At 47.1% G+C, this 26,683-nt stretch overlaps 1 protein-coding gene across 3 annotated transcripts in view; it reads right to left on the reverse strand.

Annotated features, from left to right (window-relative positions):
• Nucleotides 1-1,022: 1,022 nt before the first annotated feature.
• Nucleotides 1,023-26,683, reverse strand: part of bcam (basal cell adhesion molecule (Lutheran blood group)) — a 31,583-nt gene continuing 5,922 nt past the window's right edge. The window contains exons 2-17 of one of the 3 annotated variants that reach the window (XM_037273257.1): nt 13,231-13,358; nt 12,895-13,111; nt 11,340-11,413; nt 10,710-10,806; nt 10,458-10,640; nt 9,610-9,731; nt 9,382-9,523; nt 8,715-8,830; nt 8,041-8,182; nt 7,691-7,815; nt 7,356-7,497; nt 7,071-7,091; nt 6,554-6,586; nt 3,579-3,720; nt 3,069-3,168; nt 1,023-2,598 (exon numbers count right to left, since the gene is read on the reverse strand). In XM_037273257.1, coding sequence (XP_037129152.1) covers nt 2,596-2,598; nt 3,069-3,168; nt 3,579-3,720; nt 6,554-6,586; nt 7,071-7,091; nt 7,356-7,497; nt 7,691-7,815; nt 8,041-8,182; nt 8,715-8,830; nt 9,382-9,523; nt 9,610-9,731; nt 10,458-10,640; nt 10,710-10,806; nt 11,340-11,413; nt 12,895-13,111; nt 13,231-13,358 — 1,787 coding nt within the window. In that variant the 3' untranslated portion in view covers nt 1,023-2,595. The remainder of the gene's footprint in view (nt 2,599-3,068; nt 3,169-3,578; nt 3,721-6,553; nt 6,587-7,070; nt 7,092-7,355; nt 7,498-7,690; nt 7,816-8,040; nt 8,183-8,714; nt 8,831-9,381; nt 9,524-9,609; nt 9,732-10,457; nt 10,641-10,709; nt 10,807-11,339; nt 11,414-12,894; nt 13,112-13,230; nt 13,359-26,683) is intronic. The other 2 variants (XM_037273258.1, XM_037273259.1) reach the window with 2 other exon arrangements.

Genomic DNA, 26,683 nt, shown 5'->3' on the forward strand with positions numbered 1-26,683 from the left:
CGAGGCGTTGAGGGTGTCCGGTTTGGGGACCTCAGCATCGCGTCTCTGCTTTTTGCAGACGACGTTGTGCTGTTGGCTTCTTCAGGCCGTGATCTCCAGCTCTCACTGGAGCGGTTCGCAGCCGAGTGTGAAGCGGTCGGGATGAGGGTCAGCACCTCCAAATCCGAGTCCATGGTCCTCGATCGGAAAAGGGTGGAATGCCCTCTCCGGATCGGGGATGAGATCCTGCCCCAAGTGGAGGAGTTTAAGTATCTTGGGGTCTTGTTCACGAGTGAGGGGAGGATGGAGCGTGAGATCGACAGGCGGATCGGTGCAGCGTCGGCAGTAATGCGGACTCTGTACCGGTCCGTCGTGGTAAAGAGAGAGCTGAGCCAAAAGGCAAAGCTCTCAATTTACCGGTCGATTTACGCTCCTACCCTCACCTATGGTCACGAGCTATGGGTCGTGACCGAAAGAACGAGATCCCGGATACAAGCGGCCGAAATGAGTTTTCTCCGCAGGATGTCCGGGCTCTCCCTTAGAGATAGGGTGAGAAGTTCGGTCATCCGGGAGAGACTCGGAGTAGAGTCGCTACTCCTCCACGTTGAGAGGAGCCAGATGAGGTGGCTCGGGCATCTCATCAGGATGCCTCCTGGACGCCTCCCTGGGGAGGTGTTCCGGGCATGTCCCACCGGTAGGAGACCCCGGGGACGACCCAGGACGCGCTGGAGAGACTATGTCTCTCGGCTGGCCTGGGAACGCCTTGGGATCCCCCGGGATGAGCTAGATGAAGTAGCTGGGGAGAGGGAAGTCTGGGAGTCCCTCCTGAAGCTGCTGCCCCCGCGACCCGACCCCGGATAAGCGGAAGAAGATGGATGGATGGATGGATGGATGGATGGATGGATAGAAGTCTTTGGGAGAGGTAATATTATATTGTATGGTTGAGGCCAACATTTAGAAAATTCAACTCTGAATGATCAGTTACAAGGGGCGTGTGTTTGGATGCTTTTGAATAAAAACAGAAAACAATTGAGTGTTTTTTTCCCATTATAAATTCGAACCAACTGGAACAAAATACAAAAAAAATGATACATCAACCCACCACATGAGCGTACCACAAAATATACAGTTTACAGTCAAGAGAAGTCAAGCATGGAGAATCTTCTCCAAATAATAATCCTTAAAAGAGAAAACAGGCAATAAAAAAATCTTATTCAGTAGTCCCGAACATGACAAAAAAGGAAGCGACAAGCACATGATTTTTTTTTATAAAACAATGAATAAAACGGGGAACAGATGTTCGGAGTTCAAGCCTGCCGTCAGAGGTTTGCTAACAGTCGAGATCAGTAGACACACACTGAAATACAAAATCGGACAGTGGCTCCAGGTGAACCTTTTTGTTTGTTTTTTTAACTCAAGGCCATTAGTTCCAGTGTACAACAAAAGTGAACGGTCACATCAAGCCGCTATCGTATCATCAATACCGCCCTCCACATACACACACACATACTCAAAAATCTGATTTGCTGTAGCGACATTTTCAACATCTTAAAACAATGCAGCAATAAATCCCCAGAATAACAAAAACTAAAAACACATTTGGCAAACTTCCCATCATAATGGCCTGGCCCTCAAATGATGAGCGATTGCCCCAGCTTGGACCTCCTCGTCCCTGCAATTTCTGTCGAACGGTTTCATTCTGCTAAAAAAAAATGCTTGCAGCGCCGATCAGTTTTGGAATTACAAAAAATGAAGACAAAAACCGAGAGGAAAGAAAGTGGACAAAGCAAATTTCTATAACTACAAATGAATATGTTGGAAATGGCTTGGCTGGCCTCGAAGCTCACAATATATCTGGAAAAGAAAGCGAGGGGGGTCAAATCCGTATTTGATGCCAGATGTATAGTGCCCACCCGCATCTGCCTAAACAACACCAAAAAAAAACACCCTCAGCTAATCTAGACCACAGCTTAAAGTGAGGAAATTAAATCAATTGTAAATATGCTACATTGGAGGTGCGCCCATTGTTAGATCAAGACAATAGTAGCAGATGACAGCCAAGGCTACTCTCATTTAAATCAATGAAATGTTATGTCATGTGATTTTTGTGTAAAATTGTGATTGACTGTCCAAAAAATGTGATGTCAGCATGAAATCAAAATTGTTCCCGCAGTGTGAATCCAGCCAGAAGCAGATGTCCCAATACTTTTGAAAACAGTGTAAATATGCATGATGTCATCAAATGTTGCCAAAGCAAAGCAGAAATTAGAGCAGAGAGTCTTGATTACGGAGATGGGAAAAGACAGTATGTCCCTAAAATTTCACACACACACACAGTGATTTGTTTGAAGTGCAGACTCCGGGGCACAGTAGCGTGACAATGTTGTATTGGGGCCACATTATTTGAAGTACTTTTGATGGCACACCATTGCACTACTCTGCCACGGAGTCAGCCAAATATGTAATTGATTCATGAAAGCGTCATTGGGTGATGCCAGTCGACTTTGGCTCTCCGCTCCCCTTTAAAAGCGTAGCAAATACAAATCGGTGATGTTTTTTTTTCTTCTTCATAACTGTCGAGCCTCTTCCCTTGGTCCCTCTGACGATCTTCGTTCATCACTGCGGGAGGGAAGCAAGAGAGAAGCGTGACCGTCAAAAGGCAGCACATCATCTCCCAACTGACAGCGCGGCGTGAGGATGTAATTTCACTTAGACTGACTTTAAAAAAAACGAACACCACTTGGACTCCAGACATGACGCTAAAGGGAGTGTGTCAGTTGCCTGCCAGGCACCAAAGAGCAGCTGTCACGACTTTGACGAGATGTCTGACATGCGTCAGGGCATTTACGAAACGAGCTGCAGCAACGTTTTCAATCTGTCTGAGCGACGGACGGCTGACGAGACGCGCACTTTACCAGACGCGGTCGACGTTGGTTCCTCCAGCTCATTAAAGGTACTGCTCGGTGAAGTTTCTTCAATTAGATGCGGCTTTGGCCCGAGCACAAAACATCAACCAAGTGACGCTAAGACCCCAGCAAGAAAATCCATCGACTCCCTTATTTTCTATTTTCCCACATTTGTGAGCTCACCTGTTCTGTGGGCGGTCTCTTGTTGAGGAGACCGGCCTCTTCGTTGGCCTTGTCAGTCTTCATCTCAACGACGATGTCATTGTTCACTTCAGCGTCCGCCCTGGAGAGGGTGCAGCAGAGGAGTTAATATGCCTTGGCGGTTCCGCTGTTTTGGTTAGTGACAGATTTTCAAGGGGATTGGTGGTTAATGAGATACTTTCCCAACGACTGTTATTAAACTGCAATGAGTTATTTTTAAAAGAGGATAAAGAATATACGTATGTCTGTGAGTATTGCTGTTGTCCATCTGTCTATATCACCACTCTAACAGTCAATGCTATGAGTTAGCCCATGGATGGTGTTGTGCATTGGTGGTTAACATTAAGCTAAGCAGAATGTTCGTGATTTATGTTGCCGATAAACTTCAACGCTGTTCCCGATACAGTATATAGGTAAACGATTTATTAGAAATATGGAACAAGATTGTCAATTGCAAAATGTATTTGCAGAAGTGGATTTGAAGAGACTTACACTTGCTTTGTGTCCTTCTTGGAGCAGGGCAGCTTGCTCTTCTTGTTGAGAAAGTAGATGAGGGCCACCAGCAGCAGGAGCAGCAGCACGCACACCACCACGGCGATCACCACCCCGCTGGAACCGCCCTGCTGCTGGTCAGCTGCGGCGTCGCAATGACCAGGTGGGAGAGGACGAGGGGGGGGGGTTGATCGTAGTGGGGGATGGGAAGGTTATCGTGATTTGATTTGGGGCGGGTGGGGGGAGCGTTAGGAGGAGAATTTATTCAATGGTATATGAGGATGGGGAGGGGGGCAGATGGCGGTCCAAACGGGGGAAGAGAAGAGGGAGCAGGGATTGGGGATGTGGAGTTAGTCTCAAATGCAGAAGACTGAAATGTGATGGGACCCCAAATTGGGACCTGCATATTGACAACAATCAAGCTGCTGAGCAGCCACGACGGCGACGACACAATGCGACGGCGACGACATCACCAAGCCGCCACCCCAAGCGCACTTCTATCACTGGGCTTGTGGGGACATGACGCCACGATACTATTTGATGATAATCTTTTGTCGTTTTTAGGTAGGCTGCTAACCGCTGTGTCAAGTTTTGCCGCAAGGGAAGATTTTATTTCCAGACAGAGATGAGAAGTACAAAACGGCTCACAGTTGCGTAATGTCGTCCCTTAAATTGGATACCAATGCAGGCAGCAATTCGGAAATATTTGTATGAAGAAATAAATACCGTAATTTTCGGACTATAAGTCGCGGTTTTTTTCATAGTTTGGGTGGGGGGGCGACTTATACTCAGGAGCGACTTATATGTGTTTTTTTTTTTCAAAAAATTTCAAAAAAAAAATTTCAAAAAAAAAAAAAATGAAACCGCGATAAACGAACCGCAATGTAGCAAGGGATTACTGTAATTTGAATTTCAAGTGACGACAGCAGCGCGAAACCATCTGCGTCACTCCAATTCATTAAATCCATCAATCGTCCTTTGTCAACAATGCGTGCGCGCCGCTGACGGCTTTTGCACTTAAAAATATTCCACAGGCCCATATAACGATATATAAATTATATATCAAATAACTATTATATAAGCAATAATGTTATCAAACCATCTGTGCACTCTAAATCATTAAATCCATCGATCAAATTCCTCGTCCTTTGTCAACATCGCCGCGCGTGCGCCCTGACGCCAGCCTCGTCGTTATTCCACAGATTTACTATATAACTATATTGTAGCGTTAACAAAGTTCAAGGAAAGACGTGGGTTTGGTAAACGGCTCTTTATTTAACAAAACAAACTTACAGGCGTGTGGCGGCGTGGACGTCCAGCCACGAAAGGGGACGAGAGCTCCATACGATAGGACCGGGCGTGCGTAGAAGCCATGACCGAGATCCATGCACCGTCCTCGGACAGCCACCCGGCTGAGCGCCGGCCCTCGACTTCCATCCACGGAGCTGAAAGGCAGCTCGGTAGAGTAGGACCGGGCGTGCGTAAAAGCATTGTCCGAGCACCATCCACCGTCCCTGGACAGCCACCCGGCCGAGCGCCAGCGCCCGACTTCAATCCACGAAAGTGAAAGAAAGCTGGACGAGTGACGCGCGACGTCGCGCTGCTGACGTCAGCAGCGCGACGCGACGTCGCGGTCGCGCGTCAGCAGCGCGACGGTTGTTTACATAAAGGACAAAGATCGACTCGTCCAGCTTTCTTTCACTTTCGTGGATTGAAGTCGGGCGCCGGCGCTCGGCCGGGTGGCTGTCCAGGGACGGTGGATGGTGCTCGGACAATGCTTTTACGCACGCCCGGTCCTACTCTACCGAGCTGCCTTTCAGCTCCGTGGATGGAAGTCGAGGGCCGGCGCTCAGCCGGGTGGCTGTCCGAGGACGGTGCATGGATCTCGGTCATGGCTTCTACGCACGCCCGGTCCTATCGTATGGAGCTCTCGTCCCCTTTCGTGGCTGGACGTCCACGCCGCCACACGCCTGTAAGTTTGTTTTGTTAAATAAAGAGCCGTTTACCAAACCCACGTCTTTCCTTGAACTTTGTTAACGCTACAATATATATTATCTATATAGTAGATCTGTGGAATAACGACGAGGCTGACGTCAGGGCGCACGCGCGGCGATGTTGACAAAGGACGAGGAATTTGATCGATGGATTTAATGATTTAGAGTGCACAGATGGTTTGATAACATTATTGCTTATATAATAGTTATTTGATATATAATTTATATATCGTTATATGGGCCTGTGGAATATTTTTAAGTGCAAGAGCCGTCAGCGGCGCGCACGCATTGTTGACAAAGGACGATTGATGGATTTAATGAATTGGAGTGACGCAGATGGTTTTATTAACGTGTTATTTATGTAATAGTTTTTTGAATAACTCTGAATTTTACGTCAGGGCCGTTCTCAGCTCTTAGTTTGTGTTTATGTCACGTTAGCATAGCTATCGTTTAGCCTGTTGTTGCTCGTTCATGACTGTTCTTGGTGTTGGATTTTGTCGAATAAATTGCCCCCCAAAATGCGACTTATACTCCGGAGCGACTTATATATGTTTTTTTTCACTTTTTTGGGCATTTTATGGCTGGTGCGACTTATACTCCGGTGCGACTTATAGTCCGAAAATTACGGTAGATAATGTAATGAGGTATACTTACATAAATAGATATGTCTTTTGAAATTTTATCTGAATATTCATACTACTTGTTTCAGTAATACAGTAGTAGTTCTTTTTGTTTTATTCAACTGAAAGGTAAACATGAGTGGAGGTTTTGGTCTGACTACTGTCAAAGTTAAAAAATATTCTTAAAGTTGAAAAAATCAAGTCATAAAAGTCAGACAATGACGTCTGTCCCCACGACAACAGTAATACAAGCATGCGTACACAAACAGCTCTTGTCAAGACACAGATGTACCACATTGTGTATGCAGAGACAGAGTCAACACACAAAAAGAGCACAAGAGTGAAGTTAGCGGTTACAGACCTGACTTAAGCACAGGGTTTCCAGAGAGCAGCACTTTGAGAAAAAGAAAGTGGCTCAGTCCAGTAGCTTAGCAAAGCAACCGCCGTAACACACAAACGGAGAAGAAAAGAGGACGGGCGTGCAACTACAACAGTGGACCAAAGAAGACGCACAGAGTGGAAAGGAAGGGATAGAATAGAATAGAGTCCTTTATTGTCCCCTGAGGGCCACAAAAGACATGTTGTAGCATCCATAAAATATCTGACAGACATTACAAAGGTGACAAGAGAAGAAAAAGAAGGACAATATACAATATCCACAATGGTTGCTAGCAAGAGGGCTAATGTACAGGATTGCAGTGCAGCAGTGTATGCGTGTGCATGCGTGTGTGTGTGTGTGTGTGTGTGCGTGTGTGTGTAAGACAGAGGGAAGGGGTCGGGTGGGGAGGGGGTGTACTAAAATGACAGGGTCTGTACAGGAAAGAGTCCTGAAAGCAGGAGGGACAAGAAGAGGAGGCGGAGGAGGGAGAAGGCTCTACCTCTGTCGGCGGAGTTGTGAACTGCGAAAACACAGAAGAAGAAGAAGAAGAGAATGGGTGACGGGGGTGAGGGAAAACACAAAGAACAGCATCAAGACTGTTAACATGAAACGGAATGTGCTGAAATTAGTAGAAGGTCAACAATTTTTTTCAAAATAAGTACGCTAGCTGCTAGCTTGCTACCTGCTAGTTTTGCTAGCTGCTAGTTCACCAGCTATGTTACGGTGAGCCACACGCGACTCACAACCAAGTGACGTGAACGAGTTCTTCAAAATGGTGTCTGACCTCTTTTGAGAGATACACTGAAGGTCTTGCTATCGGTGCCGTACTCGTTAGCCACCTCGCAGGTCACGCCGTCCTTCATGACGACGGCGCTGGCCGGCAGGACGACGGTGCTCACCGCCTTGTTACCCTCCATCGTCACAGACTGCGGGACCAAATGACAAAACAAAGGTCAGGTCACGTACGAGCCAAGCTCGCCCCAGGCACACCAAATCGCTTCTAAGTTCCACCGGTCTGTTTCAGCAGCTTTGTTTACCCGAAGAAATGGTATTGTTATCAAATGTTTGACAGAGCTCCCTTGAAATTCAACACTTGTACAGTTTAAGTGAGCCATTTACCTCTTTCCCCGATGGCTTCCAGATGAACTGCGGAACGGGGAAACCGTAGGAGGAGCACCTGAGGGACACCATATCTCCTACATTGGCCACCTCCCCGACAATCGGCGTCTCGATCACGGGCTGTCCTGCGGAGGGACGGGGGTCAGGGCATGAACAAAAGGCTTCCGTCCCACGCCTGAGGTGGGAAGCCGCGCCCTAGCTTGGCTGCTTCCTCCCACCACGCCGCGTCCTTCCTGAGCCACAGCCGAGGTGGCTAACACGCATTCTTAGCATCCAGTCGATTATGTATCTGTTATGTAATGCCTCCCGAACCATAAACAGTGAGTTTTGTTGGTAACTGCTCGTGCTACCTCTGACGGTGAGGGCAGCACTAGCCCGGGCCGTCAGTCCCGGCACGGACGGCACGGCCCCGACGCACTCGTACTCTCCGTTTTTCTCGTAGGAGTCGGCTGTTATGGAGAGGGTCCCGTCCTGGGAGAGGACCTCAGAGCCCTGCATGGACGGGAACAAGGACCATGTTAGCTGCTGCGTCATTACGGCCACCCACCCTTCCTTTTGTTTATATCATTAAATTTATATACAATGCCAATTGCAACTGCTGATATGAGAATTAAATCATTGTTTCCCCCAATTTACACTACAGAGAAAAATAAAATTCCCGTGGAAGGCATATTTCTTTAAGATGATTTTTTTTTATTTTTTTTTATACTGCCGCTCTTAGTCTCCATTTTGGAGAAATGGCCTCTTGAAAGCAAAATGGCAGACCTCTTGTGTCTTTTCAGTCTCTTGAGGCTTTTTTGTGTGTTTTTTGGCGAGTCTACTCATGATAGAAATCCCCACCAACTATCCCGTTGCTATGTGAACGCAGCTTCGAGGGCTACATTTTCAGTTTGTTTTCAAGGGTCACCCGATCTTGCTTGGCACCTGCTCCTCAAGCCCGAAAATGAAATGTCACATCAAATACTTGTCCAAATGCCAAGTGATGACCGCTCTGCTATGAAGGAGCGCACGTTTGCCGGCTCACCTTTTTCCATTGCACTGTATGAGGGGCCGAGGCTTTGGTCTTGCACTGCCATTCCACGGTGTCTCCGAGCATGACAACCTGAGGCTTGGCTGGGGTCATATTCATCGGATCCATGTCTGACATGCAGAGAGAGAATACAAAAATCAATTAAGAGCTTTGGCAAGCATGTAATAAAGCTCTTAAGAGGGTTACACAAAGCGTAATATTTGCAAGTACAAAGCGAATGGCCCTTTCTCTGAAGTTGTGCCCAATTTGCGCTAAGCCCGTTACGCACAATTCCCAGGTTATCTCCTCTTGGTGTGGATCAAATTGGGACGACTTTAAAGTGACGCCTGAAGCGTGAATAATCCCATCGGACGCTCGGACCTTTCTGTCCTTTCCACGCATTAAGCGGGACACGCACGAACCGATAGTTTGGCCAAATGTTTCCGATCAGTAAAAAAAGTTGCATTCGTGAGTGATCATTGCGTTGACTCCGTGTCGCTGTACGTATACAACTGCTCACGAATGAAAAATCAAACTTTGGAATCGTAGTTCAAACAATTGGGAAATAGAGGAGATATTAAGTCACTCGAACACACGCAAAGTCCGTAAAATAATTTGCAGTTCATTTACATGCTTCAAAACCTGTCACTGTGTATAAACACTATATGTGGAGCCTGCTCACAGTGCACGTTGAGGGTGATCTGGCCCGTCAGTTCAGCGTCCAGATTGTCAAAGTCGATGGCCTTGCACGTGTACACGCCAGAGTCGGTGCGCTTGGCCGATTGCAACGCTAGAAGGCCGCCCTGGGCTGCTATGAACTTGTCCTGGAGGATTGACCCAAAAAAAAAAAAACGGAACAAATTTTAATTTGTATTCCAGATAAGATAAAAAGAAATTCAAAAATGTATACGTCTTTGGTGAAGTCGAACTCAGGCTGAGGGTTTCCGTCAGTCTCGCACTTCATGGTGACGTTATCGCCCTCTTTGACGGGGCCGGTATTGAGCAGGGTAAAGGTCGCCGTCTCCGAGGGGTCTAGATGCACAAGGACAGACGTCGGGAAGAAACAGGTGAGAATTTCTCGATGGGGTGACTTTCCAGCGCCACACTGAAAATCGTCAGTAGGAGATGTACAAAGCATTCCACAAGCACTTTCCCAGTGACTCCTCTTTCCTCGCCTCATTCTCCACATTCTTTGTCTTCTGCGGTGGTAGACCAAGCGCAACGCCACCCAAGAATCAGCTAAATGACGCACAGAGGCTGTCACGGTGGCTATATTATAATAAAATCAACTTCCAAACAAAATGGTAACTTTAGCTAGTGAGCATGGACTTTGGCAGGTGTTAAAAAAGATAAAGCAAACAAAAAAAAAACTTTGTCTAATATAGAACTAGGTTCAAGGTATAAAGGAAACAGAAACAATTTAGTCTACTTGTTGCACTTTAAGTGCAGTTCAAGAGAAACAACACAAGTTGCTAGCTAGCATACCACAAAGACGTTATGCATAAGAAGCCTGACCAAACATGATGAGCTGATATCGAAAATGGAAATAATTTTAATCACCTTTTGGTTATTGTATTCATGTATTTTTCTGCCTGACATGGCTCACCTTCACTCTCAGTTGGTTAGCCAACACGCTAGTTATCGGTCACAAAGGATGTACGATAGTGAGAACACCAAAACAGGAGTTGAAATAACAATAAAACAGGAGTTGCGCTCATCGAACATTTTCAAAGGAGGCCTGTGGTCGTGCGCACTCACAGTAGAGGTTGAGGTCGATGGTGTCGGACGTCTTCTGCTTGATTTGGTCTCCCGGCATGCGGTACTCCACCGTGCACTGGAACACCGAGTCCTTGTCAGCCTTGGTGGGCTGCATGTAGAGCGTGCTCTTGACGGTGTACAGGCCCGACGCCTCCTTCACCAGAGACGGAATCATGTAGGTCTCTTTCCGAACAAGAGCGACTGCGTGAGTTATGACTTCAAAAACGATGGACGTGTTATTTGTCTACTTACTTTCTTTCCGGTCCTTGACCTCGGCAAGGGGCTGGCCATCCTTAAACCAGATGATTCTTGGCTGCGGGTGTCCATTCATCGTAACGCAGTTACCGATCTGATTGACAGGACCAAAGGAGTTACTGTTTGTTCGTATCATTCTAGGGAAAGGAGGATGCGAATTTCAACATTTACAACACCAACAGGCAGGCGTAAAAACCCACCCAGGTTAAGCTTTTCAAGCTTAAAAGAAACATTTTTCAGAGTTATAAGCGTAGGTTGCTGTACTTTGCATTTCAACAGATGACTTTTAATATAATGAAACGTCAGGCTTTATAAAATGCTTTAGGCACTATTTATTGGAGATAAAGCATTTTTATGGTACTAAGTGCATTCCATTTACCATTCGGATCAAATTGGATTTTTTAATTTATGTTGTTTTTTTTCTGAAAAGTTCAATGAGTAAGAATCACATCCATTCGTAGGTTTTTCACCAGTGTCAACACAATTTGCAAATTGGGATTTTAGCTGAGGCCAAGCTGTAATACAAACGTAATTAAAAACAAGAAGTAAATTATCATCATAAGGGGGGCTCTTGTCATCAGATTGTGCAGGTGTACCGCCGCACGCACACACACAACGGATACACACCTCGGAGCTGCCAGGCTGCCCCACAGAAATGGCTTGCGTTGACGCCTTTGTGATGATGGGGTTCTCTGGAGCAACTGAGGGAGGGAAAATAAAACAGAGGAAGATGAGCGTGACGATAAACGATTGTATCATGACGATTCAGAGGAAGCAACACCCGCACCTTTAACCCCGAGACCCAAGCACACATAAAACAGTGCAGCCATCCCACGCTGGCTCCTGACCTTGTTAATTCAGTTGAGCAGTAAATATCCTGCTCCACGTTCTTCCAACCGTGACCCGCTTCACATGAGCCGATGAGGGTCAGATCACACAATCGCACACATGCAAAACTCAACACACACAAAAAGAAAAAAAAACAAAAAACAATCCTGATCTTATAAAAACAATCGCACAGGTGCAAGATTCCCCTGTATTTCCCTGAGTATTTCTCCAGCTTGCATGCAAGGTCACATTAGCACCGGCAGCAGTAAAAATCTTACAATAAAAATTATTCCTCTTTAAAAAGCCAGCTAATACATATACACACATATACACACACACATACTGTACTCATAACAGAGTCCAACACAGCCTTTCACTTTTTTTTTGAACATGTGACGTCAAATCTCTGAATTAATTTGAGAAGATCTCTCATGATGTTTTTCTCTTAACAATCATTTACTAGCGATTGCAAAGCCCAGAACGCAGCATAGCTCAGCTTTCAGGAGGAGACCGTAAAAACACGACAGACGTCATATAGTAATTCATCCTCCCCTCTTGTAGATTCCAGCGGGCAAACGTGACCGTTGAATAACTGCGGGCTACGTTTTTTTCCTTTAAGTGCTCGAAACCAAATGGCACTTCATTGCGGTGAGGTCCAACACTTCACTGTTAATAAAAGGCGCCCACTCACCACTGATGAAACCATCACAGTTAATGCATAACATGGTAGCACTAGTTTGGAGTAGAAGCTGGAATCCAAGATCTCTTTTTACTATCTCTAGTTTCAAAAGAAAATTGTGATCGACTAGCTAAAAGGCCAACGTTGGTATGCTATCGTTTATGTGGAAATGGAAACTTCAATACGAAACATGATGCAAATGGAGATTCTTTTTGATTGATGTCGAAAGGTTGTGAATGCCATTTGGTTCAATTTATAACCTCAGCCATAAGCGGGTCTTAGTCAGAATTCAGCAACTATTCCGTCGTGACGAGCGTCGTCCGGCCATACATGCTCAGCAATTTTCTTTAATAAGTTCAATTAAGCACCAGTTAATCATTCTTGACACAATTGATGGAAAGTTCCATCACACCTGTCATGTCTCATACATGTCACCTAAATAACACTCAGAGGGCTCGACCTCCCCCCCCCCCCGTGTGTCCTTGGACCACCCACGGTAATCCCCGATTAGACACCCTTCATACTTTTACTTGCATCGTTTGAAGTTAGCGCGAGGGATTTAATGGTGAACTCCCCCCCCACAACGTTGTAATACAGGCATCCGCTTGAATTTGAAAATTTCACATTGCATGGGTTGGCATGTTTGCAATCTGCAAGCAACTAAGGTAGACGTACAGAAGACTTTGAGCTCGGTGGCGCCTTCTCCGTTGCCGGCGGGTCCGGCAGTGACCGAGCAGAAGTAGGCGAGGCCGTCGGAGGGTTGGACCGAGGTGATGGTCAAGGTGAAGTCCTTGCTAATGCTGACACGGCCGCTAAGCGGCGTGTCATTGTCGCTCTTGGCCTCGCCGCCCTGCTTGCGGTAGGCCACACGCTTCCTGTTGCCCTGCACCTCCTGAGAAGAGGAGCAACACGTCGTAACATGACACACCTGTTGGCAGGTACGAACGCTAACATGCTAACACGCTAAGTCCCTGTACGGCACATGAAGCGGAAGGCAAAGCGGTCACTCACGATGTGCCACTCCACGAGGCCGTTTCCGGACGGCGGCGAAATGGTGTATGAGCAGTGCAGCCTGGCCGTCTCGTCCTTCAGCACCTCCACTTCCCGAGCCACGTTGACCGTCACCAACGCTCGGCACACTGCGGAAACAAAGAGTTGAACGTACTTAGCGCAAGCACGTTTACACAAGTATCGGCCTAAGCCGGCAACGCGGCGCGTGAATAAAAAATGAACCATGTCGTCAATTTCTGAGCTACAAAATCTACTTGTGAATAATTGATGCGTTGCGAGAAAGCTGCAGAGAGCGGGAAGGAAAGGAAAGGAGAGAGGACAACGTCTGGGGGGCTCGTCCCAATAAAGGAGCAAAGACATGCTTTTGCGGTAAAATACTAAGAGTAGATGAGTAGACAAGCTGAAAGAACAGGTGAGGAAACAAATAGCAGGTCACGATGCAAACATCTGTATCAATCTGACAGAAAAGCATCTATGGCAAACATCATCCTCATTTGCAATGCTCACCTGACTGACAACAGCAGAGTCGAAAATAAATACAGCAAACCATCTTCATTGCGGTTTAGTTCAAAATACTTTTGTTATGCTAAACGTTTATTTTGGGTGTAATCGGCTGTAATGGCGGCACACATGTGAAACTGCAAATTTGGCTCAAGAAGACAATTGAAGAAGCAGTACAGTATTTGAGCTAACCTTACTTTTTGCTGAAGAATATTCATGATTGTGTACTCAGGTATCCATCTTGCGTTGCGTTAGCATATGAGTCGTTGGCCTACTGGCATTGAAGCACACATAATTCACAATATTTGGTCCTGGAGTGGTCAATCTGCTTTAGAAAGCAGGCAGCTGCACAGATGGAGCTAGGCAATTCAAGCATAATTGGGGAATCCAAGGCGAGCCTCGAGCCGTGTGTGTGTGTGTGTGTGTGTGTGAAAAGTGCGTGTGCATATGTGCGTGTGTGTGTGTGTGTGTGTGTGTGTGGACTTGACAGGGGGTGGGTAGCAAAGAATGGGTGTGGCCGTGGGGCTTGGAGGGAAATGGTGGGACAGGGGTGACTTGCTACATGGGGGTCTCGTTAGTTGACGCGGGCTAGATAATCCGATTTAGCCAATTGTGTGTGTGTGTGTGCATGTGTGTGCATGTGTGTGCGTGTGTGCGCGTGTGTGCGTGTGTGTGAACTGAGGAACATGACCGGGCAGCGAGACAGATGGGAGTGAGACGGTCAGACCATGACACACACACACGCACACACCCACGAACACACACACACACGCACACACACAGTTACATTTAATATAGTATTATCAAAGTGCTTTTATGAGTAACTGAAAAATAGTGAAAAGCTAAAGTACAGTACGCGTGCACTCAAGTGTGCGTGTGTGTGTGCGTGTACGTGTGTGCGTGCGTGTGAGTGTGTGTGTGTGTATGAGAGACACTGTCAAAGAGTCAAAGCAGGGCGGCAGAGTGGAGACGACCCGCAGAAGCCGCCTCGGTCCCGCGTCTCCTGAAAAGTTAATGTAGAGCTGTCTTCAATGCTCTTGCTCGAGTCTTTTATGCACTTTGCTCAAACTTCTCACTCTGCAGAGGCGCACACACACACACGCGCGCTCACACACACACACACGCACACACACACGATCCTGCTCATTAACAGAAGACGCCAAGCGGATCCTCTCGTTTCCCCTTTCACCTAGTGCCATATTCCGGACATCAAAACCTGGATTGGTTTCGAGCTACTCTCTCAAAGAGCATTGTTTATTATACAGCGCACACACCCGCTAGCGTGTCTGACAAAAAGAGAGAGATTGCACCCATTTGTCTTCTCGCTAACCCAAACATTGCTCATGAGGAAGGGTGAGTGTACGGCTCTTGCATGTATCACGTGTGTGTGTGTGCGTGTGTGTGTGTGTGTGTGTGTGTGTGTGTGTGTGCGTGCGTGTGAGTGTGCGTGCATGTGTGTGTGTGCATGCGTGTGTATGTGTGTGTGTGTGTGTGTGTGCGCGTGCGTGCGTGTGTGTGTGTACCTGTATGAGAGCGAGTGTGTGGTCCAAAACAACCTTGGTGGCTAAATGGATTATTGTGAGTTGTACTGTTGGCAAAGCAAACAGAGTCATGTCAAGCAGGTCACTCGAGACTGCTCCAAATCACCACTCGCCAACTGAATGCTGATTATCTACATTTATACGAGCTGAACACGCAAAACAATGCCCTGATTGCATGGAACCAACTCCCCGCGTGTCAGTGGCAGGCAGTGAGAACAGAAGACTGAATCAGATGTTGAATCCCAATCAGCCAAGTATGTTAAAAGCACGCAAGGACTTTGGCTTGGTAGTTTGAAGCACTTTCTTGTACCACAGTAAACGAAGCATGAAGGAAAATATCAATACGGCTACGACTGGATAGCATTGATTTATTCCTGTGTGGTTTGTACAGTTGCATATTCACATTTGCGTACATGTTATTTATTATTCAGGCGCAGGGGACGGAGACGCTGCCGCTCTCGTTGCCAAATGTTGCAAATATGTACACAGAGATTCTCTCTGCGGTTATAAAACTTGAGCGTTCCCATCGCAAAACAAATGAAGCCGCGTTCCACTTTGCAAGCTTTCACGCCGACACAAAGTGCATTTGGCTTCATTTCATGTTTGCTCTCAGCTTCATTTATTAGTGTTGTCATCATACAGCAGAACGGCGAGCTGATCACATTTCCGCACTTACTATTCCTCCGCAAAGTCACTCAAGGATAGAACGACGTTATTATTGCTAACAACTAAGCCACGAACAACTAAGCTAACACTTGAGTTAGCCCGGTTAGGTGAAATAGCGATCGGACCACTGTACTGTACTTTTGTTCAGTACTGTACAATCTATGTGTGTGTGAAGGGGGATGAATGGAGGCAGTGAAGGGGGGAAGGGGCCCACGTAAAGATCTGAAGTCTGTCAACGAAGGCCCAATGAGAGTAGAACAGGTGCAGGCCAGCAGCTGCCGCCACACAAACGCACACACAAGCACTGTACAGCCAACAATGGACGTCAAAAAGCGACAGCGAGTGTGAAAGGCGAGTGTGGCTGGGAGGGGCTAACTGCAGAGGGGCTACCGTCCGATATTGTGCTCCGTTTGATTTCTCATCGTTGGACATCATCTTTATGTCTGATGATGATCTGTCAATTCCGCAAAGTATTCTTCATTGAGATTCAGCGGTTGCACTTGAGAGGAAGCAGAGGCAGAGGACAAATCCGAGGGACGAGTCGGTCCGACGTTCCCACGGATTTGAGGCTGACGTAACGGCGCCGGGAGGCTGTTAAGTAATTAGCTTGCGCGTGCGTTGCTAACCTTGCCGGCTCATAAATTGAACAAGATCAGCGCTTTTACATGTGCGATCGCTGCAATCTTTTGGGACTTGCTCTTCAAGCTTGACTTGGAACTGCGTTTCAATCCATGTTTTGTTTTCTTTTGATTTGTTTTTGTAGTTATTGTGTTATTGAAGCTTTGTTCACAGCACAGTGTAGCATGCGGTTTATCGTCTGATCTGGTTAACATATTACGTCGAGCAAGAAGCGAGCAGTGCGAAAAGTACTTGAATGCTAAATGTCCGTCCGATTTGGGCCGGCCGCGTGTGAGCATTCCTCGTTGGCGCACGTGTCGTGAAAGCCGCAGCGTGCGCAGTTGTAACAGATAAATCACAGTCGCCCTTGAGTGTGCTGTCATCCCACTTTTGGGAGTGAAGTGGGCAACAAGGCTCATTGCTCATGCCGTCTTTTGTCCGATTCCCCCTGTCGTCCCGGCAACGGCGATAAACGCAGAGCCCATTCAGAGGGCCGCATTTTAGGGCGGTGCAGTCGCCAAGTGGTTTTGTGTCTGACAAGAAGATGAGGAGGATGGATGCAGAAAGAGGCAGGAGGAGAGTAAAAGCGGGACAAAGCCGTGGACGAGTCGGCTGCAAACCAGCAGAAGCTCTCTTGAGTCGCTGGCCAAACACGACGCCAACATGACGGAAGCTTTGGGAAGTGGAGTGACATCTACTCAAAACTCCTACTTGGCGGCACTGGGACGGAAGCTGGCGCTCAGAACATCCAGAAAGAGACCAGATGAATAAATAGCCTTACTGGATTGTGGACACAAATCAGCTGCTAGCAATGGATTAGCATAACAGTAGTTTGACCTTCAGCTCCTGTCATAATAATCTTTTAATATTTAACACAGTTGGATGAAAATAGGGAGTCAAATCTCATTATTTTTCCAATCAAATCAAACAAAATGAAGCACAGGCCAACTAGTTAGCGTGCTAGGCGAGGTCTTGCCCCACCCTTACCCCGTGTGGCCTCCTTTCAGTCTAAACTAAATTTCACAAAGAAAGCAGAGATGGACTATGAGAGGGGGAAAGGCAATCAGTGAGGTGTCATCGAGGGGCCAGAGATGAGAGAGGATGTTAATATTTCATGTCATGGGGCGCTAGCCCACAACACCTGCCAAAATATTAGCCTCCTCCTGCCTTGTAGGGCCTCCCATTAACACAATGCTGTCCTTCTTTTGGTCCGACAGCCGCCGGCTGAATGTGAAATTGGGGACAAGGTGGCAGAAAAGTACAAGCAGGAGTTAAAATGCGAGCGCATGGAGTAAGACGACGTGACAGGATAATGGAGTCCCCTGCGTGTCTTCTCCACATACTATTATCAGACAAATGACTCCAACGATGGAAATGATATGCAGCCTTTGGCTGGGAGAAGCAATCTGCCCGCATATGCCGCCCATCGTAATGGCTTCTAACAAGTGCTACGCACAGGTGAGACTAATGCATTTTCTGTAGTCTGGCTTTCAGTAAGGAATGATGCTTTTCTTTTGTTTTGGGGCCGCCCCTCCCGTTTCATGATGGTAACTACGCAAAGTTTGAAGCCCCTCAAACATATGTTAGCATGGAGGCTAAAATGCCTTTGACATGCAAATGATAGGCATCAGTTGTAGAAGAAAAAGGATTTTTGGACACAAACGGTGGAGCAACACATGTAGACAGTTAATATAAGAGTACCCACAGGAATGTATTCTGTATCCACTAAAAATAACAACAGATGTTATAACATGTTTGGCAAACTGCGGCTTATGGCCTTAAAAACTAAAAAGTTGTGTTCTTATTATTATTATTTTTTCACATGGTTGGAGTCACTTCTCCGAGGAGCATAAGTGTCCTGCAAGTGTCCTTTTCAGAAGTAAAAGAAAACAATCTGTATTGTGTCAAAGGCAGACAGGAGGCACGAGGGAGGCCGGCCCGGCCGGGTATAAATAAAACGGCAAAGACATTACGGCTGCAGCTAATCTCGCTAAAAGGCTGGGGATGAAGTGCTGCCGCCTGGGCTGTTTGCTCTCTAACTCTCTGTCACTTCCCCTTCAATCAATTCTTCCTCAAAGTCATTTCCAAGCAGGCTGCGCAGATAAATACTCGGCCCATTTACGCTAATGCAATCCGGCCTGTGTACTGTGCGCTACGTGTGCAGTTAAGAACACACGCGCAGGTTTATCTCAGCCCAAGGCGAAATGAAATGTCACGTAAGCAGGCGTACACACATTCATACAATATGCTATGTATGCTAACCTGCTAAACCGAATTGTAATTTACCGTCTAAGTCGCTCCTAAGCACACCAATAAGTCCATTCTTCTAATAATATTCCCTGTTGTCAGGATTTATTTCTTCTTTTTTAATTTCTGCTCACAGCAACTGGATTTTGGCACCCAAGCGTCGTGTTGGCCAAACACAAAGGGTCATTGCGATTGCGGGTAAACAACACAGACGTGACACTATAATTTGCTTCCTTATTTTGCCACTTTGGAATTTCTAACGTCCCTTAGGAAAGGGGGGCAGTCACAGCCATATATGCTTCTGGAAAAAGGTTCTTTGACAGAATATTTGACAAAAAGAAACCAACAACCACGTTTTCAAATTATAAACGACATAGTTGGACATTTGAGAAAAAAAGTCAGATTAAAAAACACATCGTAAATAAAAGTTCTATTTTTGGATTTTTTCTTAAATAAATGAAGATTTTCCGAAGGGCGATAGCTGATCTGAATGTGGAAAATTTCTTTGGATTTAAAAGTCAAATGCAACCACTTGGGCCCGGCAACGTCAACACAAGGTTCGGCCTCCCGCCGTCGGGTCTGGAATTTGCTGTACGATCTAATGAGAGAGTTTTGTGTAAAATGCACAAATCTGAACAAAGGCGAGAGGGGCCATCCTCGTTGCAAGGAGATAACGGGCCGCTGGAGTGCACCATTTTGGATTATTCTTCCTTTCTTTCCTTTTTCCTCAATACTCCTCCATCCAGGATACATCCAGCTTGCTCAATAGAGTGGCTAAGCCCTCCCTCCCCCTCCCTCCCTGAGTGCGCTGCGCCGATAGTGGGATATAGAGACTGAGGCGTAAACGTGCTGCACGGCTGATAGGGCGAAGGAGAAAGGCAAAAGAAAGAGACAGAGAGGGCCTACCATACGCGGACGCTGTAGCACACAATACGCTCAAATTAGCCCCGCACCTGACCCCCGCCCCTCCCGCCGCCCCCACTCTCCTGTCCGCCTCTCTACAAAGGCGACCTTCGGCGGGTGGGAAGGGAGATGCCGGGAAGCCCCGCTGAAGCATAACTTCAGCATTGTACCGGGGAAACCTGCCGACGCTCGACCTCAAAACGACCTCCGGCTCTCCTCTGCAAGCCCGCTTGTTTTTCACATTTTGTCAAGCGCCGTCAGAGTGTGTCCAGTCTGGCGTACGAGTCGAGCGACTTGAGGTTTTTGTAGTTGGCAATAGTGTGACAAAAGTCATGTTGAAGCCGATAAATCAATGGTATCGTTGATATTTTTCAGCATGCTGCAGCATCTTCATGCTAGCATACAATGGGAAACACAGTGGAGCGACACACGCTATCAATTAGCCTTCTAAGTAGCGCTGTTGTTGCTCTTTAAGGAACAGCCACCCTAACACAAGCACAGGTCGACCCAGTTCTTGTGTTGATGTGGCTTCATAGTCAGAAAGGCTGCGATTTGATCAACACCTGCTGTCCCCAAACAAACACAGCCCAAGCCCTTGATTTCATCTCAATGCAAATCGTGAGCCTTTTGCGTGCCAAACCTCACGTGCCCCACGCTTACAAAAACGTTTTCACGCTATGCCTAGCCTCCGAGCCGCCCCTCACCTCTCTTCCCCCTTGACTTTTGGGCTTTCTTTTTCTGCCTATTATGGTGGATTAACTTGCTAATGCTTGGCTGAACTCCATCCAGTAGGTGGGGGGCACAGAGTCACACATCAGTACACCAGCAATCTCTGGCTGGCTGGCAGATATGGTCACAAGCCCGCTGGCGGAGACGCAGGAGCCTTCTTCAGCCAGATCCAGGAGGAGGCAGACTCCCATGATGCATCTGAGCAAAGGGCGCCCAATGCCGACTAAGCCCCCTTTATTAATCCTGCTTTATCCCTGCGAGATATAATAATTCAGACCTCATTAAGATTCTGTGGCATTCTTTCCCTCCTCCCAATTAAAGTCTCACACATTCACTCGTTGTTTGCTAACAAAAATGAACAGTCAAGTATGATGCTCTTCTCCCCATGGATAAAATCAGTCTCTATACCGAGGCCGACAACCCATAAATGTGGGTGACCCTCGGTTGTTTGCTAGCAAGTTGGCTACGGAATGATGCGTTCAATGCAGCATGTTTTTTTGCAGTTTGCCACAAAGTGATTCAACGCCTTATGAATCCCGCGGAGATGGAATAAGTCCACGTTAATTACTTTTCTGCTGCATTCTTCCCTTTCTTCTTGTTGATTTGCAAATCCGTGAAAGCCTCCCTGCGCCCCCAGTGGAATTTGTTGCCTTTATTTGTGTGCTTCTTCGTACACGCTCCGGTGCAGTCGAGGGAAAGTAGAGGCAACCGTGGCTCAGAGCGTCAAAAGACAACGACGGGTGCTGAGACGGCCCAGTCGGCCGTCCAGGTTTAGCCACCCGCTTTTCTTCGGCAGTGCAAGAAGCTCATTAACAAGCGCGACCGTTGAGTTGTGGCGTCAAAAGACAGACGCCTCGAATCATCTTCCCGGCTCCCGATTGACGTCAGCTCTCCCGCAAATAGGCTCGTTAAAAGGAGATAAAAGGCAGCCTTGGCTTAAGCGTGACCTTGGTCGCGCCTTACGTGGCACCGCCTTATCTTGCGTGTCTGCCTTGCTCAAGAGCGTCTTTGACACAAAGATCTATTTTTTGTGGCGACACTTCAAGACAGGCCGGAAGATAAGCAGGCAGACGAGGAGACTGCCAGCCGCCGCTGTCATCAGGTTAGGGGTGTACAAACATAGAAACTAGGAAAACTGCACACTGTAGTATTACACTCCACAGTCTCCACATTGATGCAACAGCCCTTATTCTCCTCTCGGATATATGTTCTACTGGATGAACAGCCAAAAAATTCAGTTTTTTTTCCACTCACCGTAGGCCCTCTGCCCCCATCCTGCTCTATTCTATTATTTTCCACAGTCTCCACTTTGCTGCAGTGCACCTTAGTGTCACCTTGGATATTTTTTTTTTACTTGGTCACCCGACGGACACAAATGGCTACATTCCCATCAACAAAACCTCAGCAGTAGTGCTGAATTGAACATGCCGACTTCCTGTTATTGTACCGCGGGGTGTCCCAATACTTCCCCCCACATCAACAACTCGTTATAGCTTGTGTGTTCGCGTGTGTTAACCTTGCAGAAAAGCCAAACAATCTGCTGTATAATAGCACACCTGTCTTCTCCCATTATCTCCCCATGGAGACATTGAGGCCGACAAAGTGGGGAGTGAATCACTCGCTATGGTCATCAACAAACAGCTGATCCATCCTCTCCTTTTAATTTACTCCATTTTAGTTTATATTCCTCTCTTCTTCTATCCGCAGCCATAATTGCATATTTGCTCATGATTTTGGGGGTGGACTACATGTTGCCACGGTAACAGACATACAGGCTGTTTTATCACAGCGAGACAGGCATTATAGGGAAAAAAAAAGCAAGGAGGCAGGAGGGTCTTCGAGGGTCACACGGCGGAGCAACGTGGGCCGAGAGGCGAATCTGGAAACGCGGCGGGCGGGTGGCCCCTGACTGGATGGCGAGGTCAGGTGATTATTGATTGTCAGATATGACGTGTGAAGAGGGAGTAAACAGAGACGAGGCGAATACATTGTGGCGGCACATCAAAGTCAGGCTGCTGACACGGAGCCCACAGGGGACACGAGATGCTGAAGGCCGCATTACAAAGTGAGCCGACAGGGCTGCGCAGCCCACTGACCTCTATTACAGGAGAGGTGATGATGTCAAAGCAAAACAACACCATAAGACAAAAGGAACACTCCAAAAAAAATGGAGCACACTTTAACTAAAAAGGAAGCGCCTCTTTCCACTGTCTTCTGGGAGATTCTTTCCATTACTATTCATGGCTTGGATGATGAAGTCATTAGCTATGAAATTGGACACAAGAGACTCAATCACAAGTGTTACCGTTTCAATATCCATTCAAATTTTGAGTGATGCCACACATCTGTCACGTAAAAAAAACCTGAATGGATGAGCTTGACGTGTTGAACGCCGTCCGTCAAAGTCACGCCAAATAACTCCCAGATGGCTATCAGCTAAAGCGAGCCGGAGCTGCTTGATAACATCGCATGTCGACGTGTCTCGACCTGCGCTCGGCCCCGCCCGCCCCGCGGCCCGATGGGCAACGCAGATTACTGGCGGCCGCGTGGGAAACGGAAGAAGAAGAAGCGGCCAAAGCGAGTGGTGCCGCCACTTCCCACGACATCCTGAAGCAAGACGCGACCTAGCATGGTCCGCCGCATCAAATCACGTTTGCACCTCTGCGCTCTCGACTTGTCACTCGCCGTGAACAAAAAGGTCACGCATTGTCATCAGCTGTTGAAGAAACAAACTGGCTCCAGCGGGATCATCTGTTCCTCTCGGCAAGTGATGTCCGATGGAAAAGCTAATCGTTAGCTTTTCAAAAAACAAATGCAAATACTTCCCTACAGTATGTCGTTCTTTGCTTTTTGCAAGTTCAGTGCACCGCACTTTTCTCATGGTACGTTTATTGTGAAGACTCACTATGTATTTTTTCATACGGACAGTTAGTGCTGATTCACGTAGCGAGATGCGTGAGCGATAAGGAGTGCAAAAAAGGCTGCTACATTAAAGTTTTACATATGCAAGGAAAGGTTTGTTGGGAATGTTGACCCTGAACAATTTGCGTATTGACTAAGCTTTTATCATGACTTGCAAGTCACATGTGCCCCACCCCCCACCCATCTTATGAATGTCACAAAAGCGCAAGTCGGGAAATGTCATCGGAGAACAGTGTGCTTTTGAAAATGTAGAGGTTCCGATGACACACATTCCGCTTTTAGATTGGACGCCCCGGGCCACCTTTTGACATTTATGGTGAGGTGCGGATGCAAAAGCTTGTCGCTGCAAGTGGAAGTGGCCTGTAAAGTAGAGCAAGCAGCGCTTGCTTTAGTCGGGAGGGGCAACGACTGGAAGGAGACGCACACTGTCAAAAACAGGAAGAGGCGACAACTACTACCAACTGCTAAGGTGTGCCGGGAGTTGACGGACAGGAGATGTGGAGGCTGTCTGTCATCAAAGCTCCTCTAAAATCTTCCATGACTGTATCGAGGAAGCAATGGGACGGAGACGATTCAACTACCAAGTATGAGGACACGGAACTGAAGCATAAATTGAAGAAAATAGGGAGTTGCAGCACGGACAGATGCCGAATGCGTCCATATTTTATGTTCTATGTTCTGCTTTGTTAGGGCGGAAAGCGCAATAGAAATAAAGATGCATTGTATTGTATAGAATATGAATGGGCCCGGATCAGTTCCCAGAGGAATTCCAGATGCACAATATAGGGACAAAGTATTGCTACACTTACTGAAATGGATCAGTGCGTTTCTGCCAGCAGTGTCGGATGACTTCTTCTACACTTCTAAACTCTTCTAGTTACACGACGAAATGGCCTTTCTTAAGCGATTGTCTGAAATATCTTGATATGATGACCGAGTCTGATCCAGGCACACAGCACAACTCGTGACTGATCAAAAAAACAATGAGTTCACTGCTGTTTGGCTTTCGAGACATACGCGCGAGAGCAGAGATGGAGACAAAAGTGTTTTTGATGAGCATCCAGCTGTTCTCTATTGCCACACAAACACGACCCCCCCCCACCCCCGGCGTGTTTATTAGCGAGCCTGCTCAGTCTGATATGACCACTTGTCTGTACAGCGTGCGCATCATTTGGAGAGCGTCCCACGTTTGTACAGGAGGCTTCCCCCGCCCCCGTGTGGGTCTACAGTTTGGCCATCCACCAACTTCAACTGTCCTTGGACACACAAACGAGCAGATGGGCCGGTACCACGTGGGTGATGGGGCTTTGTGGAAAAGGACGCGGGACTCCCGCTTCTCTACCAAGGAGGCGCCAGGTCCAACCATAACTGGCGGGACATACACCGCACAATGCAAACAAGGCCGTGACAGATCCAGATTTTGAGGGAAAGGAACGGAGAAGATTGGTAGAAGCAAGGCAAACTAGCTTCAGGCCCACTCGGCCCCTGGTACCGCCATCCATGTGGACGCACGCACACGCCTATTCATAACACTGCTTTAATCCTCATAACTTTCACGTGCACTGCTTAGCTCCAAGTGATGGATGCCCACACACATGGCCAAGTCATGCCTCCCACCTTCATCCGTGACACACATGACGACGTTAGTGCAGTTGACGGGAAACACTAGTCGCACATGACAGGCTCCGACTTCAGATGAAATGTTTTCCTACAGGAGAGCGCCGAGACATTGTTGCCCTCTGCCTCCTTGCCATTCCTTTGTCCTTGCCTACCGCGTGTGTGTGTGTACGTGTGTGTGTGTGCGTGCATGTGTGTGTGCGTGCGTGCGTGTGCGCGCTTAGCCCACTATTAATACCTGAATTCCAACAGCCTGAAGGAATGTCTTAACAATGTGCCCTTGTTCAGGTAGTGCACTGAAAAATGCATGAAAACACACCGCTTCTTCACCTTTTGGAATGATACGCGACTAGGAAAAGGAAAAGCCCGTAAAAATGTTCATGCGGCGTCAGGCTTTGTTTAGAGCTTGTGCACAAGGCTTTTGTTTTGCAAGCTTAAGCCCCCACCCCGTCGCGGCGCAGTGTGCAGGAAATAAACAAACTGCAGGTTCTTTGCTTCCAGTTGGTACTTACTGGTGGCAGCAAGGTTGCCAAGTCAGCCCAGGTCAAAAATGATCTATAAAACTACTCTTGGTATTCGATAAATGTGCACTTTAATAGTGGTCTCCACTCTAGACGCATTATTGGTTTAAAACAAATAAGATAAGCGCCACACCCCAAACAGTCATTAGTACGCTTTGTCAGTCCATGGACAAATGACAACTTTTGCTAAACAAAACAGCAGCACCCAGCAAAAGTTGGTGTGTACTTCCAATGTAGTGTTTAGCTTGTTTTGGATATACATTTATTTACCCAACATTATTGGGATAAAATAAAAATATGATTTAAAAAAACATACACTGTAAGGACAAGTCAATAGGCAGTCATAAAAAAGGAAATTATTTTGCTATGTAATTGCAGGCTGTCTGTGTGTCCTGAAAGGTATCCTTGAATTAAAATACATTCATATTATTGGCCTTCCACTAATAAATACCTGATAGAATAGAATAGATGCCCCCCCCCCATTGGTTGCTCGCTGGGGAATAATGGGCTACTTTTTTGGTACTGGAATTATTAATGGGGCTGAAAAGGAGGAACGCACTTAACTAGGCCATCATCGTCTGGCCGCCTGTCCACCTTTGTCAGGCCTTATTATTGAACACGTGTCCTTTCAGACCCGACCATTAAGCAAGCTCGTACGCCGCCCCGCACACTGCTTTCAATGGGCACACACGCACGCGCACACAATGCCAAGCGCACACTCCTGGACTGCTAATTGACATGGGGCGGGGGGGCTGGATGAGCCGGCACGTCTTTTATCATTGTCCACAGAGACAAAATCTTCAAGTGTGTGATGTGAGTGGAGAATGGGATCAAAAGGGGCTGGGCATGGGTGGGGTGTGTGTATGGGGGTGGGGGCGGGGCTATGAGGGGGGGAGTATCCTACAGGCTGTTTTCCCTGCACTTCTCGACTGCAGGGCTGGAAAAAAGACCAAATATCCTTTGTGCTCTTCAAAATACTGACATTGTTCTGTTGAACTAATCATACATAAATTGTTTTTTTAAGAAAGAGACTCTCAAAGCAAGATGGCAGTGTCGTAATTACTTTAGCCCCCCCCCCTTTAACAAGAGCAGGCTAAATTGGTTAACCACTCTGTAAGTCTGACATTAGCCCGACAATCAGCATCCGTCACAGTTGCTGCACTGCACAAGGTAAAGATGCAGAATTGG

The sequence above is a fragment of the Syngnathus acus genome, chromosome 16, assembly GCF_901709675.1.
Source record: "Syngnathus acus chromosome 16, fSynAcu1.2, whole genome shotgun sequence".
Lineage (NCBI taxonomy): Eukaryota > Metazoa > Chordata > Actinopteri > Syngnathiformes > Syngnathidae > Syngnathus > Syngnathus acus.